At 34.3% G+C, this 22,175-nt stretch overlaps 1 protein-coding gene across 1 annotated transcript; it reads left to right on the top strand.

The window, feature by feature from the left end:
- The first annotated feature begins 1,317 nt into the window (after nucleotides 1–1,317).
- On the top strand, nucleotides 1,318–6,174 carry LOC120087649 (UDP-galactose/UDP-glucose transporter 5B-like). Its single transcript, XM_039044491.1, has 11 exons — nucleotides 1,318–1,789; nucleotides 2,346–2,459; nucleotides 2,675–2,767; nucleotides 2,895–2,960; nucleotides 3,142–3,240; nucleotides 3,899–3,978; nucleotides 4,438–4,550; nucleotides 5,269–5,357; nucleotides 5,486–5,572; nucleotides 5,680–5,748; nucleotides 5,845–6,174. Exons 1-11 carry the CDS (start codon nucleotides 1,694–1,696, stop codon nucleotides 6,001–6,003), a joined length of 1,065 nt encoding a protein of 354 aa, XP_038900419.1. The 5' UTR covers nucleotides 1,318–1,693; the 3' UTR covers nucleotides 6,004–6,174.
- The last annotated feature ends 16,001 nt before the right edge of the window (nucleotides 6,175–22,175 follow it).

The raw sequence follows: 22,175 nt of genomic DNA, 5'->3' as shown, positions 1-22,175 counted from the left end.
TGAAAATTGTAGCGTATGGGTTTCAGGATCGGCATTTTTCTCCTCTGCGTGCTGAGGTTGTTGCTATCTTCTAGAGTCTACGGTTTGTTGAGTAGCCAACTGTCAGTTCAATATTAGGAACTTTATCCTTCGACCTAGGGGTGTCATGGCTTGATTATTTCTTTTGTTTATCTAAAAATAATAATAATAATAATACAAAATAAATATATGGTGTTCCGATCAAAGTTGCTAAATATAACATCGTTTAATTAAATCTAAATTTAAACTTTCTACTTAAACTAGTTAGAAGATTTAAGGTGGAATTAAATCTTTTTAAATTTGAGGATGTGAACATTAACATCTTTTCATCACTAATACATTTATATGTCCTTGGCATCCAAAACCTAGACTCTTGTCCCATTTGGTAATAATTTGGTCTTTTTGTTTTTAGTTTTTGAAAGTTAAAGCCTAAAAATATTCATTCGACTGCTTTCACCTCTAGCCCTCCATTTAGATTTAAGAAAGTTTAAGGAATGATTTTAAATTCTATGATCTGAAATTCGAAAAACAATTAATTACTTTGTTTTGAATGAGAAAGATTTGAAATGAATATATTTAAAATTTTGTGTTTGAATGGTAAACAAGAAAGAAAATAAAGTTAAGAATTTACTAATATAAACTTTTAACCATGATGTGTTAATTGAAAATTAGAATTTGACAAAATTAATTAAGTAATTTACTTTCAAATCCTCTAAAATCCAATCCGACCAATTTAGTTAGAAAAGTTTTATTTTTCTTTTTTAAGTAAAATAGAATTTGAAATCACTCCGAATTTTAAAATTATTCTGCAGTACCAAACAATTGAATTCATTTGAAATCCATTATGAATTGAAATTCTTCAAAATCATGAGGTTCCAAAGAGGCCATAAATGTTTTTGTTTATTATTACTTTTTACCAATATTTTCGAAAATCAAGTCAAATTTTGGAAAGAAAGTAGTTTCTAAAAACATTTTATGCTTTTGAAATTTGATTAAAAATTCAACTATTGTACCTAAAAAAAATATGCAAAAGAATAAAATAAAATAAAATAAGCATAGTTTTTAAAAATAAAAAATAAAAAATGAGATGGTTAACAAATGAGGCATAAATATGAACTACATATCTTTTTAGAACATGTATTAGTTAAACAAAAAAAATGGCAAGTTAGAATACATACAAAAATACCAAAATGAGAATAGCTCCTCGTACTTATATTTTCAAACTGAGGTAAGAGATCTGAATTTTCATTAATCATATTCAAAAGGAATATAAATAAATAAAAATAAAGCACAAAAACAGAAAAAAAAAGTTGTAAAAGAAAAAAAAAATCGAAGAACAAAAAGTAAAGGAAGGAGAGAATGACGCCGGAGAAACGATTCGGGCGCAAAACAGTAAAGACTCCCTTTTTAGGCCTTTTTTCTTACACCCACTTCCCTCGAATCTCTTTGATCCGAAATCGTCGTGCGTTGCATTAACCAGTCATCTTCAACATCCTTCCCATTCTTCTCTGCGTCGCCACTTTTCTCACAGTTTCAGCTCTGCATCTATGAGCTCTACGCCTCTTATGGCTCTCTTCTTCTTTTCTTCCTCTTGATTCTCGAGAAATGGAATCGATGTTCTTCGACAATCGGAAAATAAAGCGTCGGACGTTACAGTAGAGACTGTTGTTGGGTTATGGCCGAACCTACCCATAAAGACAATAAACTATGGAAAGGGTTATTTGCGGTGGCCGGAATCATGACCACCCTTGTCACCTATGGAGTCTTACAGGTCACTTTCCCAACATTTTTTCGTGTTTTACCTCTTTTTGATTCTTCATTATTGTCGGAATTTTGTGCCTTCGGCTCCTGAGTTTGATATTTGATCGAATCAACAGTTTTGATTGTTTTAGAATGTACATGTTTTTCAATTCGCTGATTAACTTAAGCTTTTGATGTTTTGTCTTCATCGGTTGTCAAGTACATGTTTTCAGTGTTTCCTCGTTCTAGTTTTAGCAGTTGTGCAAGGATTAAGGAAGGAAATTTGCAGGAAATGAAGAAGGGTGTGGGTATATTGAAACATTTAGGAGTAACTTAACTATAACGGTAATGTCCATTGTTAATGCCTGGTCTCCTCATGCGATCCTTGAATTGGTCTGGTGCGGTTTGTACTTGCTGTAGACTAGTGGACTATTGACATATCATTTGCTCAATTGTATGCTTGATTGATAGTCTAAATGTAAACTGCTGTCTTGGACTTCTGCAAAGCTATTTGTCTGTCTTGTTGCAATTTCATAGAGAGAACTTGCCATAAGTTATTTAGCTCACTTTGTCTGTGTTATTTGCAGGAAAAGATCATGAGAGTTCCATATGGGACGAACAAAGATTATTTTAAGCATTCCTTGTTTCTTGTTTTTTGTAACCGCATCACCACTTCTGCAGTTTCTGCAGGTGTTCTACTGGTAAGAGCCTGATATTCGATACTTCCTGCAATCCTTGTTCTTTTATGTGTACTCCTCGAGGGTTTTTGAGTAAACTTAAATTACTCCCGGTGAATTGCTACTAGAATTTGCTTTATGCTACTGTCGACCTGTCCTTTGTGTACTTAACCACTCAAATTTTACACTATGAATACTTTCTTTTCTGAAGTATCTATTGATTCTCTTGATCTACATAGGCAAGTAAAAAGACAGTGGACCCTGTAGCTCCAGTTTACAAATACTGCCTTGTTTCAATAACAAATATATTGACCACCACATGTCAGTATGAGGTAAGCTGACTTGTTTTCTCCGAATGTGGCACACTACATATTCCTTTGCTACTGTATAAACTATTTTTGTGGGTATTTTATATCATCCAGTCATATTCATGTTTGATCGTCTCATGTTTTTCTATAGGCCCTCAAGTATGTCAGTTTTCCTGTTCAAACTCTGGCTAAGTGTGCTAAAATGATACCTGTCATGGTGAGAGTTTTTAATGTCTTTGTTGATGTAGTTATTACTCTATCTTAATCTGCATTCTTATTTTTTCCCGTTCTAGTATTTGATTTACCTTCAATTTGTAGTGGAGAGGCATCGTTGTTGATTGAATTGGCATTAGATTCTTGAGTGACTAATTGTTTTAGTGTTATCCATTGTTATACAGGTGTGGGGTACCATTATTATGCAAAAGAAATATAAGGGTCATGACTATTTGCTGGCTCTTATTGTGACTCTGGGTTGTTCGATATTTGTTCTCTATCCGGTAAGGCTTTGTTTGTAGGCACCAGCTCCCTGCTCCCCGCTCCCTCCCCCCTCTCTCAAGCATTTGTGTGAGTTGGGGAAATTGTAACAACCTACTTTGTCTTTTTTGGCACCTCATGCAATTTATTGTCTAGTGCCAAAGTTACCCATGAAAAAGGACGTTCAAAGTCAGCTTGTAACTACCAACTTATGCCACAGAACGTTCTCTTCTGTTAACTTCAACATTTTGAAGAATCAAAACTAACTGGAACTGTCTGAATTTCCGTTTAAATTTTCTGAATTTCTTGAATAGTGAAAGCTTGTCAAGTGGTGATTTAGTTTTTGGAAATAAATAGTTCTTTTTACTTTTAGGCCATCTTTAGATTTTTTATCTTTATTATCTGGTGAGTGTCATGCCATGTCACTCACCTCTCATCAATTTAATTGCTTCAAGATGTGGTCTGCACCTTTACATGTCTAGGCTTTGGTACTAATTCATGGATTAAATCATACATATGTTAGTGTTTATTTTTGTCCCTATATGGCAACATGTAGAGAAGATATCGATATGGTAGATCAGATATCAATAATACTTTTGAAGTTTGTTTTCATTTTTCTGTTGCTAATGCTACACCCTAAATCCAGTTACAAATGATTATTAAATTTTCCCTCAATTGTAGGCATCAGCTGAGATTAGTCCATACGATAGAGGAAGGGAAAGCACGGTTTGGGGTGTCTCACTTATGATTGGTTATCTTGGGTAATATTTTGTAACTCATTATATTGAAGTTGAAGGATGATATATTCGTTTCCCTTCTATTTTGAATTTTTAGTTTAGAACTATCATGAAAATGGTAGATAACTACAAGGGAGGAAATATAGAAAATTGACAACAGATAATAACGCTTGCCTTCCCCTCCTGGGAGGAGAACAATGGAAAAGCAATATTTGGAAGGTATCATTGAGAGAGAATAGTTTGAGAACCATACATTTAGCATATATATTGATGATACTATTTCTTCTTGAATTTATTGGAGTGGTGCACTCGAGCTCGATTTTAGGGGCAAGTAAAATTTGCATTAGTTATAAGGTTTTATCTTTTATTGTGTCCATGTCCATGATGCTTTATCTTTTACCATTATCTTATGCTCATTGTTACATTTTAAATCTCTCAATGTATAAAGTAAGCATATAAATCTCTAATACTCGGCATTAACAGGTTTGATGGCTTTACAAGCACATTTCAAGATAAACTTTTCAAAGGCTATAATATGGACATCCACAATCAAATTTTCTACACAACTTTGTGTTCTTGCATTCTTAGTCTGACAGGTCAGTTCCCTGCTCTCATTGTTGACCTGGTAAACTCATTTTGACCTTCGATGATTCATTTCAATTGATTTCATGGAGGATACTTTGGATTGCATTGCATCTTGTATTTTTCTGACTGTGATTGAACATTTAGAAACTTCATGGCCACCTAGTGGTCAAGAGACCAAAAAAAAAAAAAAAAAAAAAAAGAAGAAGAAGAAAAAAGGTAAAGATTTTGGGTTGGTGCAAATCCAGGTGGTCACCTACCTTGGAATTAGAATGTTATGCCTAGGATATTATAATCCTATATGTTTCATAACAACAAGATGCTGCAGTTGCAATGTCAGGTTGTGCTTTCATGAGATTAGTTGAGGATTGTATAGCAATGTTGGTATCAAAAAGAAAAGGAAAACTTTTAAGAGGGAGAAAGGTGCAATGATTACACTGAGTACTCGTTGAGATTGAAAATCAGAACTTGTTTCACAGAATTGAACTCTCATCTCCAGATTATGTGATTATGAGAGTCCAGAGAAACATGTATACTAGGAAACGGAAGTTGGGGTGGGCGATGTTAGGCCATTAGTTTAATTCATTCTGGGATCAAAATTTTCTGCTGTGAAGGAGTGTTTGCTTAATTGATCAAATCTTTTTCTTTCTAATATGCATGGCACTTAATAGTATTTGAACTGCAAAAGTTTCAAATTGATATTCAGTTCAAACCTTTTGCTTTGTAACGTAGGTCTTATATTACAAGGCCATCTACTTCCTGCAATTGATTTTGTTTATCTTCATAAGGATTGTTTCTTCGACATTGCATTTCTCTCCACAGTGAGTAACCTTTACTCTGCTTCGAATTTAAGTTGTTCCTCTTCACATTCTTCTTCATTTCATTTGATTGTTAAAAGTCTTAGCTTGAATAAATGGATAGTGAGCGGTACTAATGTTGACTCCCACAGGTAGCAACTGCTAGTCAATTTTTTATTTCTTACACAATTCGAACTTTTGGAGCTCTGACTTTTGCCACCATAATGACAACAAGACAGGTTAACTCTTAAATCTCATCAACTTTTATACATTCCGATTCGATTTCTTGGTCGTGTTTCTTATTATGCTGAGCCATACTCTTTTCCTTTTTCTTTTTTGGTTGAAGTTGGTCAGCATCATGTTATCTTGTGTATGGTTTTCTCATCCTCTTAGCTGGGAACAATGGATTGGAGCTGTAAGTCGTGATTTCAATCCTTTGCTAATGTCTAATAACAGTTTCGAAGTTCTCAATCATAACTCTTGGTTTTTTTTCTTTTTCAATCATGTTCAGGTTCTGGTCTTTGGTTCGATTTATGCTAGAAGCTTCCTGCGAAATGCACCTCAGAAACTTCCAACTTCAGAAACGGAAGAAAACTGTCCTGCAAGCCCAGTGAACCGATCTTCGAGCCCCATGAATCGATCTTCAAGCCCCATGAAGGAGAATCCATGATTGGAGAGCTTTGTGTTGCATTTACCAATTACCATGTGATATTTCAAAAGGCAAAGACAATTAGAATTTAGAATAGGTTTGTAGTTGCAAACATTGCTGATAGAGATAATGTTACTGAAGCCAGTTTTCATCTGCTTTTTTATTTATTTCTTAAAATGGTCTTCTGATTGAGATTTCATGCTCAGTAGGTGGAAGCACATAAAATTTTATGACACTGAAAGAGGGGAAGACATTTGCCCCTCTTAAATTAAAAGAATTAGAATTAAATATTTTAAGATTCTCAATTTGTTCTCTCAAATTTTTAGATTTTAAAAGTATGATAAATCTTTGAAATATCAAAGTTGGCCTCTTCCAATATTTTTTTGCCCTGCCCCAGTACATGATCGGATAAGTTAAAATAAGATTTAATTTTTATTTATGTTCTTATTCAGATTTTTGTTCAAATTAAAATAAAACTTTGTATTTAGGGGACGTTGGATAAAATTAGGAGAGTTGGGTTGTGTGAACTTTTTTTTGTTTGGCCCAGTAACTCACAGTCTTATTCTTGATTTAACTCTCCTGATTCAGTGCATTTTAAATTACTCTTTCTTTTAAGTCTCCTCTGATCGTTGTCTTTCACTCAACTATTTTTTCACATTATCTCTATCTCTTTCATCTTCTCTCTTCTTCATCTGCGTGGTTCATTTTCATCATCTCGTCCATTTTTCTTCCCAGAGTTTTTGGGTTTTTTCTTGTTGAATCACTCTTCTCTGTATATTCTTCTAAGCCTATTTTCATTTTTTTTTTCTCGAAGATCTATTATGTATGTGGTTATTTTGTATAGATCCGATTAAGTTTCTTCTTCCTCTTTCGTTTTTTCGTTTTTTTTTTTTTTTTTAGTTTTTGTTATGGGTTTTGGATTTGTCTTCTCCTTATGTTTTTTTGTTCCATGTTCAATTTTTCCACGATTTTTTGAGGCCCAATCAAATTTATCTACATGTTAGATCTGTAGGTTTTTTTTGTTCGATTGATTTTTGGGTTTTGATGTCCTTAGTAGGTTTTTCCTTGGATTTTGGGTTTTGGTTTTCAAAGAATATGTTAGATCTATAGGGTTTTTTTTTTTTTTTTTCTTCAATGGATCTTTGGGTTTCGATGTCTCGAGTAGGTTTTTTTCTTTAGATTTTTGGGTTTCGATTTCTGAGAATACGTTAGATCTGTAGGTTTTTTTAGTGGGATTTTTGGGTTTCGATTTCCATATTAAGGTTCTTTATTACTTTTATGTTTTTTTTCCTTTTAACTATGTCTTCACAACCTTTGTTGGTTCGGTTCAAACTGCTATTTTCCTCCTCTAGTTGCTTCAATAACAAATTTGTCCCCTGCCCTTTTTTTTTTGCTCTTCCTCAAATTTTTTGTGCAATTAAATTTCCACTAAGGGCTACTTACCACGTTAGATTTAGGATGATTTGTTATATGATTTTATAACATTGAATGTGTTTTCTAGTGATTTTTAGGTTTTGTGTTCGATAATGGAAATATATTCAAAGTGAGCTAAAAAGGACTAAATTATGCCTAAATAAGTCAAAACCGAGCAATGGATTAAAGAGAAGGAAGAAAAGAAGGAAGAAAACATGAAGATGTGAAGATCTGCCAACTGTCATCTTTTATCTGTCATTAAACGGACACTGTAACGCACAGAGTAGCTACGTTGCCCCGTTATGTTGAAAGGTAGTAGCTACCCTAATTGGAGCATCACTACGCTAGGGCGTAACGTTGTTACACTACGACTTAGTGACAAAAAAAGGCGGCACGTATTAAGTATGCAGCCAAGTGTTGCAACATTGCCTTTTCATAAATGAAAAATCCTGCATTTTAGGAAAGATCTTGGGCTCCAAGTTTGCTTCCTCTATTCATTTGGTCGATCTTCAACATTTTGAGAATTACACCAAGAAAGAGGAGAATTGCACCCAAAAAGAGACACCAAGAATGAAATTCTGACATAAAGAGAGTTTGTGCTAAAAAGTCAGAGAATTTAAGGGATATTTTAAAGGCTGTTCGAGTTCCCGATGTGACGATCAAGGAGAGTTTGGAGGATTCAAGAGATCAAAGAAGTCTTCGAGAGGATTCTTCTTTGGTTCCCTTTCCTTTCTCTAAATCTTATACTTGAACTGATGTATGAAAATATGTTTGTGCAAGCTATGAGTGGCTAAACTTGCTTGAATTGATGAAGTTGTTCTAAATTTAGATTGTGTTTAGTTCTTTTCATGGATATTGTGGAACTCTTTGCTATTTAATGATATTGTATTTCATTCTTATTGGTTGGCCATTGATGATTTGCTAGGTTGAATGTTTAATTGAGAGAATAAATGTTTTACTGGATCTATATCACAAATCATTATTAATCTTTCATGCTCATAGTTAAGTTAATAGTGAAAGTTGTTGATGATAATTCCTAATGTCTTGTTTCTTAATATGATTTCGAGATATATTTATCAATTAAGTTATATGAGAATAGGTTATTTTTTAGAGAAAATAATCTTGAGTTAAGTTTCTAGACTTAGACATAATATTCATACATGATTCCATGAATTGATTAGAGTAGATCTAATGAAGTAATTAATGGATTCAATACCCTAGAACACTCTTATTCTCATATTTTCTAAACACTTTTATTGCTTTCTTTTATTGCTTTACAAAACTACAAATTCTAACTCGATTTTGATTCTTTAGCTAAAATTGACACAATTATGAGATAGCTAAACAATAACCGTTAACTTGATCCCATGGACGATACTCGACTTTACAAGTCATTTTAATATTATAACTTGACCACGTACACATGTGAGCAAAACAAAATACCACATCACTCATACATTCAGTCGATCAATTTTTTGATGTCGTTGTCAGGGACCAGTGTAATTTTTAAGTTTATTGTTGACTGTGACAATGCATCTGCATTGACTCTATTTCAGGAAAAATCTATCTCTTTATGTTGTTTGTTTTGCCAAGAAGAGGTGGATGCATGAGAAGAAGGCCTTGCCTTGTTGAGCCATATCCTGAAATAGAAAGAACCTTTCGTCGAATGAAACAAGAACAAAGGTGAAAGCATTGGGAGTAGAAAGAGTTGAGCACACAAGTGAGCCTGAAAGAAACCACATTCGTGTGACAGATTTGAATAGACCCTCCTGTGGTCGATCCTCCAATCTTTCTAGGAGTGCAAAAAATGGCGACCAACACCCATAGCCAGCTACAAACCTCCAAAACCCTATCTTTATAGCAGAAGATAGAGGTAGAGAAATGGTTTTGTGAACGGAGCTCATTTGGTGCCCCAAATGGTTATCAAACCCGTTGGGGCTGCTTTGAGGCCCAATTTTTGTGTGCGAACTTTCCGTTGAGCAAAAACGTGAAAATGGACTCAGGGGTTAAGAATGATGAAAAAAAACCGTGCGCCAAATGGTCTTGTGAACGGAGCTCATTTGTTGCCCCAAATGGCTATGGGGCCTGGCGGGGCTGCCCTGGGGCCCAAATTTTGTGCGCGAACTTTTCGGAGGCCGAAAATGTGAAAACGGACCGAGGGGTCAAGAACGATGAAAAGCCGGTCACCAGATGGTTTTTGTGAACAGAGCTCATTTGGTGCCCAAATGGCTATTGGGCTCGACGGGGCTACCCCGTGGCCCAATTTTTGTGCGCGAATTTTTCGGCGGGCAAAAATGCAAAAATGGACCCAGGGGTTAAGAACGATGAAAAAAAGTCATGCGCTAGACGATGGTCCTAGTCATTGCTACGCAATCTTTTAAGAAATGCTACACGATCTCTTAGCAAACGCTATGTGATTTCTTTGCAAATTCTACACGATCTCTCTGCAAATGTTGAGTGATCTCTTAGCAAACGTTATGCGATCTCTTAGAAAATGCTACGTGATCTCTTAGCAAACACTGAGCGATCTCTTCCTCATTGTAACGTTGCTTTGTTTTTCCTCCGAAACACACCGGGAACAACACGAGCGACTTAAAACTTTAAATTACAGACTCGATCGCAAACAATAATGCCCAAAATAGGGGTGCTTACAAACCAATTTGTAAATTGAAAGCGATAAATCTAAACAGTCCAATCTCGAAAACATCCAATAATAACAAATCATTTACATTCACAAACATTCATCACATGAACATATATAGAATGCTACCCACCAATTTTGTAAAATTAAAATTTGGAACAATAAAAATTGGAGATGAAAACCTGGCTTTGATACCAATTGAAGGAACCTTTGAAGGTCCTTGAGCGGAAGCGTGGAGATCAATCAAAAATTTATTTTCACATAATCAAAATTACAGAGTACAAATGTTATGCATAATCATAAATTTACAACATGCAAATAAAAAGGAAATGAGAGAATTAGGGTGAGAGAAAACTTACCTTTGAATAACCCTTTTTCACATATTTTCTTTTTTTGGATCTATCACGAACAAACTCGATCCAAATGGCCACCACCACGAAAAAGAGCCTCCTGTATTCTCTAATGGGATGAGAATCACCAAGGAGTTGTGGGCTCTTAGGTTTTTGGAAGAGTGGAAATGATTGGGAGGAAAAACTGTTTTTCTAGAGAAAAACTTCAATCTCTTTGAGCACTACCTCCACACATACACTAAAATAGAGAGAAATAAAGGGAAAGGAGTTATAACTCCCTCCCAAAACCATTCCAAAATAAATTAAAATAATTTAACATATAAATACATGATAACTACCTTATCATATAATATATATTAAACTATATGTTATATCTAGTATAACACATAACCTATAGTTTAATATTGTATCAAATACAATATAACCTATAGTTTTCATTTTCTGAACAATGCACGATATTTAATCTTAATCCTATTTATATTAAACTTAATTATATGAATCTAATTTACATAATTAATATTTGAATCAAATTCAAATATTTATTTCCTCTCAAATAATGTATCAAATGCATTATAGTAATTATATCATATATAATTAAGTAGAATTAATTATATCACATATAATTAATATAATTACTAGAATTAATTATATCACATATAATTAATTCCCTTAATTAATTTGAACAATTCAAATCATCCAAAATTGATTCTCATTTAATCTCTATTGAGCTATAGAGGAAACCTCATGGATCTGTAGATTGAAGCTCCAATGGAACTTAAATAATTAATTAAACTCTTTAATTAAATTATTCAACATCCATTAACTGTCAGACACTCCACTAAAGACCGACAGCTGCATTATTCGCATTACAAATATATTTCTGTGTCAATTGGATATAACTAGTCAACAGTGCGATGACCCTTCACAAATTGCTCGTAAGTACAGTTGGGCCAAAATGACTGTTTTGCCCCTGTAGTTACATCTAACTCCCTAAGTATCAATGATCTCTCTAATGAACAATAAATCATAATCCAACTATGACTAGACTTCTTTCAAGCCAAGAGAGAGTATGGCATCACATTTTTCAGCCTTTAAGGCGGTAATTTATCTACGTTCCCATACCTTGGGGAATGAGTGAATTATGTCTTGTGTAGCTGTGTTCTCAACCCCCCAATCAAACGAGTCCCCAAAATGGTAGGCTTGTTGAGTCGAAGATCTGACGACTCTCACCAATACAAATCAAAGGACCATCTTTATGGGTAGGAGTTCACAACTCACTCAGGATTTAAGTCATGTCACCTATGGTCATCCTGGTGAAATGTAAGTCTCTATTATAAACGGCGTTATATAATAAGACTAGTCATTTCGTGGTCCGATCTTATACAAACTCCTTTGTATAGAATATCCTCGCTCCCATGTCTCCACATGAATGATCAGGATCAGATCATTTGTAGCACTTTACAACAATTGTAACATCTACAAAGCGGGTCATACTCGTAGTGTCACCAGGATAAGGTATCCAGCCTTATCCATCTACTACATACTATTTAGGTTATCACTTAAATATGATCTTTCCGTATGTCTCTACATACATGTTTAAGCTACAAGATAACCTTGGATCTTGGTTTATTGGTTTGTGGTTAATGAAACTAAAAATGAAATAAAACACCATATACTTTATTAAATAAATAAGATGTTTCTACATTACAATTACAAACTATAGGACTACGAGATTTAAGGCATCAACCCCAACACTTTAAAGGTAAAGGTTTCTTGAAACCCTAATTTCCTTTTTTTAATTTTTATATTGTGACATGCTGTAAATTTCCTTTTCTGCATAATTTTGTGACTTTAATTTGTGTTCTGTGTAAAACTAAAATTGGGACCGATCCCCACATTTCCGTTCAGGGCCTTCACAAGTTTCTTCAGTGACCTCATATTTTTATTTTTTTTTCCTCACAAATACCCATTTGTATCCAACATGTTTAACACCATCTGATGTTTGAACTACTGGTAAAAAAACCTGAAGTTTTGAAAGTGATTTTCATTCTTCCTCGATTGCTTCTTTCTACTGAAGCCAATCTTTTTTATATCGACATTATTCAACGTATTTTGGTTAAGAATCCTCATTTTCAGATATAATATCAAGAGCAACACTATATGGAAGAATGTTGTCGATAACTGCATGAGTCCGGTTCCATCTTTTTCCTATCATGACATAATTTATTGAAATCTCATTATTATCTTTAGGTATCTCATCTTTCTCATTAGTCATGTCAAGGGTTCCTTTATGGGTATTACATCCTCAACCAAGTCGTTTTTACTATCAATTATTATTCCTTTTCGATGATTTTTATCTTTGGAACCCATTGGTTTACCACACTTCTGGCGTGTTCCAAACTCATTAATGACAACTTGCTATGTTGGGATATCAATTTTTTTTATGGAACATTTACAGATAGTATATGTGATTTAGTTACTTTCTTAGCATCTATAAATTCATTTGGTAACTGATTTACTATATTTTGCAAATGAATTATTTGATGAACTTCAAGTTCACATTGATCTATACGGGGATCTAAATGAGACAATAACAATACATTCTATGTAATTTTTTTCCAACTTCTTAATTCCTGCCCTTAATGTTGGAAATTTTGTCTCATTACAATGACAATTAGCAAATCTAGCAGTAAATACATCACACATCAAATGTTTAAGATATTTAATAATTGATGGGGGATCATATCCAACATATATTCCTAACCTCTTTGAGGACCTTGAAGGAACTCTTATACAAGAGAACCATTGAGCAAAAGCAAGATCGTTCCAAACCCATTGTGAAAGAATAAAGCATTTAGAAACATACAAGTTATGCATCATCGAGGAAATTACAACATGTTTTCATTTAAAACCAAAGGGAATCGAGTGACATACCTTTGAAGAACTCTTCTTCGTGTATTCCCTCAATCAACATGTAGGATTGTTTTAACAACAGTAGGAGGACAAGGATCATCTAAGCATCCAAATTCACTAATTTTGGCAAAATATAAAGCATGCTTTTGTAGATAAAAATAGTTTCAAGACATACCTCTTGTAGAACTTCTTCAAAGCTCCTCCACCAGTTGCTATCTTCTCCAAATCTTGTTGTAGACCACCTCAAGATCTTCCCCACTCTTGGTGTACTAGATTGAGTTGTGGGACTCAAAACAAGCTTGAATCAAGAGTAGAAGGAGAAATGCTCACTGCAGAAAATCAGCTGAAGAACTCTTTCTTCAAACCAATTTTTCTCTCAAAATCTCTATAGATTGAATGCACGATTTTCACTCCAATCTTTTCATTATATTGTATATCAACATGCAAAGAAAATAGTTGCATGAGTTGCAGCTCATGCTTACAGAAGACAAGGCCAAGATAATGACAACTTGCTATGTTGGGATATCAATCTTTTTCTATTTTGTGTGTATTGTTTTCCAATTTTTCAATTTTATCTAAAAATCAAATTTTGATTTTAAAAATGAAATTTTAATTAATTTCATAAATTAATTATTAAATAAAATTAATTAATTTAATATCAAATATTAAATTAATTTTAACACATATCCATCTTTATATATTTAAATCATATTTAAATATATAAATTCTCCTATTTCGTTTAATTCTAAAATTAAACATATAATTATATCTCATATAATTACTAATTCTCTTAATTCTAATTTGAACATTTCAAATTAACTTATCACACTATTCTAGAACTCGTCCGTTACGAGCTAGTAAGGGGACCTCGCAGACCTACAGATCATGGGCTCCAACGATCTGAGATTAATTGGCTAAACTCATTAGACCAAATTAATCTCCATTCGTTAACTAATGGGTCACTCCACTAAAGCCCATAAATGCACTCCCCTCACTGTAGATATATTATGTCCACATGATTTAACCATAATCAGCAAGTCGACCATTAACAAGTTGTTCGTAATAACGGTTGAATCAAATATCTGTTTTACCCCCGAGATTACGTCTTATTCCTCAAGTCCCTACCAATCCTCTAATGAATAACTGATTTGTGATCCAATCACTAAACCAAAATCTCTTAGCTCAGTGAGAGGGTGGGGGCCCTGGTTCAAGACCTGGATTCAGTACTTGAGAGAATTATGGGTGTTTAAAAAACCCAATAACCCGACCAACCCGGACTACCCAACCCAAATCGCAAGGGTTGGGTTGGATTAGATTTTTTTTTGGGTTGGGTAACCCTCGTCAGACGTTGCTTCTCTCGCCAACAACTGCCAATAGAGTCAACTGCTCCCCTCACCTCATAAGCAGCGAGCCCGACTACACTGCCCGAGCAACGGTACTGTCTTCAAACCCTCGCCATCGACTTGAAATCCTCGCTGGATGCCGTTTCTCTCGCCATCGACTGCAGATCGAGTCGTCTGCTCTCCTCAGACTGTCTCCGTCTCGTCAGATCCAATCACCGCCTCGCCTCGCCTCGCCTACTGCTCCAAGCTTCACGAACGACTCATCATTAGGGGTATTTTCTTCAATAAAACAAGTAGATAACATAGAGACTCTATTTTCTTCAATAAAGCAAGTAGATAACATATATGTTTGGTTGATAACATACAGAACAATTTGGTTTAACGACTTTCTTCAATTTCTACTATTTAATGATATTGTTCTATAAGTGGAATTTCTACTATTTACTGATATTGTTCTATTAGTGGGATTATTAATACATTAATTTTTGTTCAATCTCGCAGTGTCTTGAGAACAGTTAGATAGATTCTTCAAAGTCGTCACAACGGACACGGAATCAGACACTTCTGAATTACCATTTTCAAACTTCCCCGTGAGTAAACTAATTTAATTAATCTTTATACAGTTAGTGAGAAGCTAGATAGTGTTTGTTTATTGAGAAGTTGGATAGTGTTTGTTTATTAACAGTTAATTTTTATTGTGTGGTGTGTACATATACCGTTTATTGAGAAGTTAGATAGTGTTTGTTTGTTATGAGTTAATCTTTATACAGTTAGATAGTGTTTGTTTGTTTTTTTCAATTGTATAGGTAGGTGTAATTAGTTGTTTACTAGTTTCGTTTATTTTATAGATGGACAACAGTAGTAGTAATGCAAGTGGAACCGGTAATAATGAAATGCCTCCTCCTCCTCCTCCTCCCCCTCCTAATGTTAGCCAAACTCCTACAAATATACCACCTCTACCTCCCAAGTCCAATCGAAAGAGACCTAATAAACCAACCTCGTCTATGTGGGATCATTTCACAAAAATGGAAGCAAGTGGTCATGATGGAGCTAGGTGCAAGTTTAACTATTGTGGTAAAGATTACGAATGTGATGTAATACTTGTGGAACTAGTACTTTATGGAAGCACTTAAGAAATCAATGTAAAAAGTACCCATATAAAGAAGAAGAAAAAGGACAAACCACCCTAACTCTCGTACCTTCAAATGATGGAAAAGGAGTTAATGCTAGTAACTTTGTGACGACATTGTTTAGCCAACAAGCGTGTAGACTAGCATGCGCTAAGATGATAATTATGAATGAGTTATCGTTCAAATTTGTTGAGACAAAGAGTTTTAAACACTTTTGTAGTGTTTCGTGTCCTAAGTTTGATGTTCCATTAAGAGTCACAATCGCTAGAGATGTATATCAACTTTATCTTAAGGAGAAAAAAAAAGTTGAAATCATTTCTAGTTAAAAGCTCTCAAAGAGTTTGTCTTACTACCGACACATGGATTTCGCTACAAAATGTGAACTACATGGTCATCACTGCACATTTTATTGATTCTAAATGGGTTTTGCATAAGAAGATTTTAAGCTTTTGTCAAGTTGCTAATCATAAGGGGGAGACTATTGGGAAGATTATTGAGAGTTGTTTGTTGGAATGGGGGATTGAAAAAAAAATTTCCATCACCGTTGATAATGCAAGTTCTAATGATGTGGCTATTTCTTATGTTAAGAGAAGACTTAAAAGTTGGAAATCGGTTGTTTTAGATGGAGAACTATTACATGTGAGGTGTTGTGCCCACATTATTAATCTTATTATGAATGATGGATTGAAAGATATGCATGATTCTATTGCTAGTGTTCGTAATGCTGTGAGATATGTTCGATCATCACCTAGGAGAATGGAAAAGTTTAAAGCTTGCGTGAAACAAGAAAAAATTTAGTGTAAGGCTCTTGTTTATTTAGATGTGGCAACTAGGTGGAATTCTACTTATTTAATGCTTGAACATACAATTAAATTTGAGAAAACTTTTAGAACTTTAGAAGAGGAGAAAGAAGACTCAGATTTTGTTGATTACTTCGAGGAAGATGATCGTGGAAATAAAAGATTGGGGCCCCCAAGTACATCTGATTGGTTGACTGTAGGTGCGTTTATTAAGTTTTTAAAGAGGTTTTATGATACCACCACAACGATAAGTGGATCTTCATATATGACTTCTAATGTTGGTTATAAGGAAATTAATAAAATTTAATTTGCTTTAAACAAATGGAGCAACAATACCAACTCTGTTCTAAGTATGATGGCTATGAATGTGAAGACCAAGTTTGATAAGTATTGGGGTTCGCTTGAAAAAATGAATAAATTGATGTTTCTGGCTATGGTCATTGATCCTCGGTACAACTTAAAGTATTTGAATTATTGTCTTTCCAATGTTTATGACAGTGATATGGTTAAGGATATAGTTGAGAGTGTGAAATTATATTTGTATCGTCTATATGACTTTTACAAATCACATAACGCTTCACTTCGAGGTAGTCATAGTACCAATGATTCTCAACAATGAAAAACTGTCAATATAAATGAAGATGATCATGGGGTGGACGAAAATATAGATGATCCGTGGATAACTTTTAAGAGGTTGAGAGAAGAAGAAAGTTCTTTGGAAGTGGAGAATGATTTGTCTTTTTATTTTTCTGACAAGGTTATAGAAGATAAAGATGATTTTGAGATATTGTATTGGTGGAAGATGAATGGCTACAAATATCCCATTTTATCAAAACTTGTTCGAGATGTTTTGGCAGTTCCGATATCTGCAGTCGCTTCTGAATCTGCGTTTAGTACAGGAAGAAGGATTCTTGATTTCTTTCGAAGTTCTTTGACTCCAAAAACAGTGGAGGCCTTGATATGTACACAAAATTGGATTCATGGTGGCTTAGTGTTACTAGATCTCCATCCACAACTTGAAGAGTTAGAGACTTGGGAAAATATTGAATAAGGTGATTAAATAATTTTTTTATTGTACATATCTAACCTGTTTAATGCTCATAATTAATATATTTAATTTTGCATGATTTATTTTGTAGAGATTTCATCATCCTCTATTGTTTTCAAATAAGGAATTGAATTTGGAGCATAATGATGATTTTAGTGGTAAGTTTTACTACCATAAGATCAAATATTATTATTACTTATTAATGATCCTATTGATTTAATGTATTTATAATTTTTTCAGGAATTGAGAAGTGACCAAAGAATCAAAGATGAAGAAGAAAACTCACTCAAGTCATTCTTCATGCTCATGGTGCTTTTGAATGATTTGGAATTTTATGTAACAAACCAATAGTTATTATTTAACTTGGATTTTTTATTGAACTTGGAATGATTATTATTGAACTTTGTGTCTTTGAGTAGAGATTTTGAACTTGAACATTTGAATTGAATTATTTGAGGAAGTTTCTTTTGAAGTTTATATTAAATTTATGGTGGTTGTATTTTAATGTCAATGCTAAAATTTCACAAAGATTACATGTTTTTTATTATTCAATTTTTATTAATTGATTTGATATAATATATTTAGAATTAGTTCACTTTTTTAAATATGAAGGTTTATTGATCCACAAAAATCAAATCCTTCAATAGAGAATGAGAAGAGAATGATTAAGGAAGTAACAGAAAAAACAGTTAAATTTAAAATAAAAAAAAAATACCGGTGAACCAACCCAGAAATTTTGGGTTGGGTTGGGTTGGGTTGACCCTCCAAAAAAGAACTTATAGGGGTTCATTATTACCCAACCCGAATTTTTGGGTTGGTCCACAAAAATCTTCCAACCTGGATTATGTACACCCCTAGAGAGAACAACTTTTCTCCTATCCTTAAATCGGGTAGGTGTGAACTTCGTCTTTCACCCTATGTTCTCAGCTATCTATCTAGTCTTACCCCTGAAATGGGAGTCTTATTGTGCCGGCGCTGTTGAGCCAACCCTCAACTATGCAAATCGAAGGGCAATCCCGAATAAACAGAAGTTCATAGTTAGCTTAGGATTAAGATGGAGTTACCTAGGTCATCTAGGCGAAATAGTCAGTCTATGTTATAAAGTAAGAGTGGCTTATGTCTTGGTCCTGATCTTATGCAAACTCATTGCATAGGACGCCCCCACTCCTCATGTCATAACATGTACAAATTAGGATCACATCGTATGTAGCACTATACAACTCTTTGTAACAACTACAGAGTAGGCTGCATCCAAACACCTATGTTCTAAACACCTATGTTCAAAACAACTTTGAACTTAGTTGGTTTTAACATGTAGAAGTTATTTTCTAATTTTGCATAACAAATCTGTTTATTTCCCATTTTGATGAACACTTCTCCATTTTCGAAATAAACTTTATAATTTTGTTCTAGCAAATAGAAGGAATTAGATTCCTTTTCATAGAAGGAATATAATACATATATTTCAAATAAATTTACTTATCTCCTATAAATAACTTCATATCTCTCACTACTTTGGCTGAAACAATCTCTCTAGTCTTTACCTTAAAAATTGTTTTACCTTCTGTTAACTGTCTCTAAGAACTTATTTCTTGTGAAATAGTACATACATGATTAGCGGCAACTAAACCAATTATCCAAATTTTATCGTTTTCCACTAAACATGCTTCGATAACAGGTAAATCATATTTATCTTGTTGTTTGAATTCAGCATTCTCATCTACATAATTCATAATTTTAGATGAGTTGGGAGATAGAGGACAATCCTCTGTTACAACTCTGTTGGTATAATCAACCGCTAGTAATCTGTTTGTTTGTTGATTTGATTTTACTGTTAGTAATATCGGAAGTGAGTATTCTAGAAGAATTTGACATGATGATAAAATTCAAACAAATTCTAATTAGCAAATTGTAACTAAATCCAAAATCAAATTTTAGCAAAAAGTAATAATGTACCCATAACCATTATTTATTTGCAACGATATTTTAGTGATTCAGAATATGTGCTACCGAAGGGCAGTAGATACTCCTTCACTGAAGCAAACAGTTTTGACGAAACACTATCCCCAGAATAACTCTTATTCCTATAGTCGTTTAGTTATCATTTTCGGTCAAGATCTTTACTAACAACTTAGTAATTCTTGTAAGTGTGATCTGCCATTTTCAGATCCTATAGGATGGTATGAATTTGCCTCCGAAATAGAAGACAACATCCAAGATGGAATGCTCTGATACCATTTCGAATCCTATGTTACAACCCTTCGAGGGGATAGCGTAGCTAAACGACTAGCAAAGGGTCGCCTAAAGCAAACCAGCAGGCGCAACATAGGAATCTCACGGTTCAGGCTAATGGAGGAGACCGTAGGATATATTGACACATATTCTTCACCCACTTACTATGAACTACTTCCTATATTGACTTATACAAAACACTCTCTGAAGGGAGGTCACTCCCAAGGTGACACAAAGAGTCATATGAATCTCACGATGTAAACTATGTGGAAACATGGTAGTTGAAATCTATTTATCATATAATAGACTTATATTTGAATAACTTCCTCTTATTCACCGAAATCTAGATTTAAGCTAAAAAAATACTTTCCGAAGGGAGGTCACCCCAGGGTGAAACGAAGTACAGCTTAAATCTGGATTGTGAACTCTTAAAGACGTGAGAGCTAAAAATAACGTATCATATATGTTATTAATCTCCCACTGAAGTTTTCTAATAACTCTATCATATAGAAGTTATTAAACTGCCACTGAAGTGTTCTATTTTGGGTATATTTATACTTAGGTTCTTTTCAACTAATAAAATAACCCTAAGTCTATGTGGTTTATCTAAGTATCACTCTTATAATTGGATTTTAACCTACGAAGTCTAGGTGATAAACCATTTTGTTACCTCACATCACTCACGTATGCTCATAAAATCGGTTACCAATGCTCAATTATTCGGCCATAATCTCCAGGTAGGAGGTGTTGCGTAACCCGTCAACTTAAGTATCCCTTGCCTTAGACAGGATTATATACCGGTTGAGTTTGTAACCTAGGTTTTATAAGTTTTAACAATTAAAACAGGTGGTCAACCTACGTGAGCATGCAACTGTTGCTATGGATTTTAAATGTCTAACCAGATTTTATAACAACTTATAAAACTTTAGACATGTTATTCATCCATAACATACATGAGGCATTCAAATTTAATATAACATTTATATTAAATAAGAGAAACCCTAACATGCATACTATATATTATAACAATTATAACATACTTTCAATGCATGTAACATGCTTCCTATGGTAGGATTTTAAATCTAAATGGCATACTATATGCACATACAAGATTTATTTAATTATAACATACATCAAATGCATAAATAATTAAACACAGACTGATATGGTTTTAGTTTTGGCAAAAAAATAAGCGAACAAAACCTAATTATTACAAATCAGCTTCAAAATCGCCTTTGAACCGCTCCAAAACGAACTCAAGTAACTTAAACTGGACCTGAACCGTCTGAATCGGACCAGCTAAGAACCATTCGAAGTTGAACCAAACCAGACAACAAGAGAACCTGTCGAACTGGCAACCCTTGCACATGTTCAACATCTCGCTAAGTCTCATCGTTTAGTAATGACGACCATCGTCTTGCATTTTGCCAGATCGTTTAGTAAATGCTTAATCGTTTAGCAAAGCTACACGATCATGTAGTATTTTCCTTTTATCACATAGTGTCATCGTTTAGTATTGAAGGAAGCTACACGATCGCTTAGTGTCTTACACTATCGCTCAAGTCCATCGTTTAGCACGGACAATTTACTACACAATCGCTTAACTCCATCGTCTAATGCACGAAGTCAATCGTTTAACGTGCGCAAAAGGCAAACGATCGTTTACTGCCATCGCATAGTATTCAACGCATCGCCCAGCTGCCGCACAAAGGTATGTGATCGTGTAGTGCTATCGCTTAGCAATCAACGCATCGTTTAGATCTCGATCAAAGATAAACAATCGTAGTAAGTGATCGCTCAGGGCTATCGTATAGATCTTCATCGCATCGCTTAGTTCTATGTATAGAACCAAACGATCGCTTAACACCATTATCTAGTGCTTCATGTCATCGTTTAGTATCCGTCATAGCTAAACGATCGCTTAGCTCCATCGTATAGAACATCATCACGACGTTTAGCATCGTAGGTAAGCAATTTGTTTAGTTTCATCGCATAGAAACTTTAACGCATCACTTAGCACTTCGTCTACACGATCGCTTAATTCCGCATCTCAACGATTGCTCAGCGCTATCGCGTAGCACTTCATCACATCTCTTAGCGCGCATCGTTGCTAAACGATCACATAGTCCCATCGTATAGTAAATTCAACGTATCATTTAGTTCCCACACCAAAGCTAAATGATCGCTTAGTGTTATCGTACAGCAAATTGAACGCATCGTTTAGCTCCCGCAGGTACACGATCGTCTAACGTTCAACATCACAACGACCAACGCCCATTGCTATACGATCGTCTAGCTTTTCTTCACATCTTCTAACGCATGA

Source organism: Benincasa hispida, chromosome 10 (genome assembly GCF_009727055.1).
Source record: "Benincasa hispida cultivar B227 chromosome 10, ASM972705v1, whole genome shotgun sequence".
Taxonomy (NCBI): Eukaryota; Viridiplantae; Streptophyta; class Magnoliopsida; order Cucurbitales; family Cucurbitaceae; genus Benincasa; species Benincasa hispida.
This window is presented reverse-complemented; position numbering and strand designations above follow the sequence as displayed.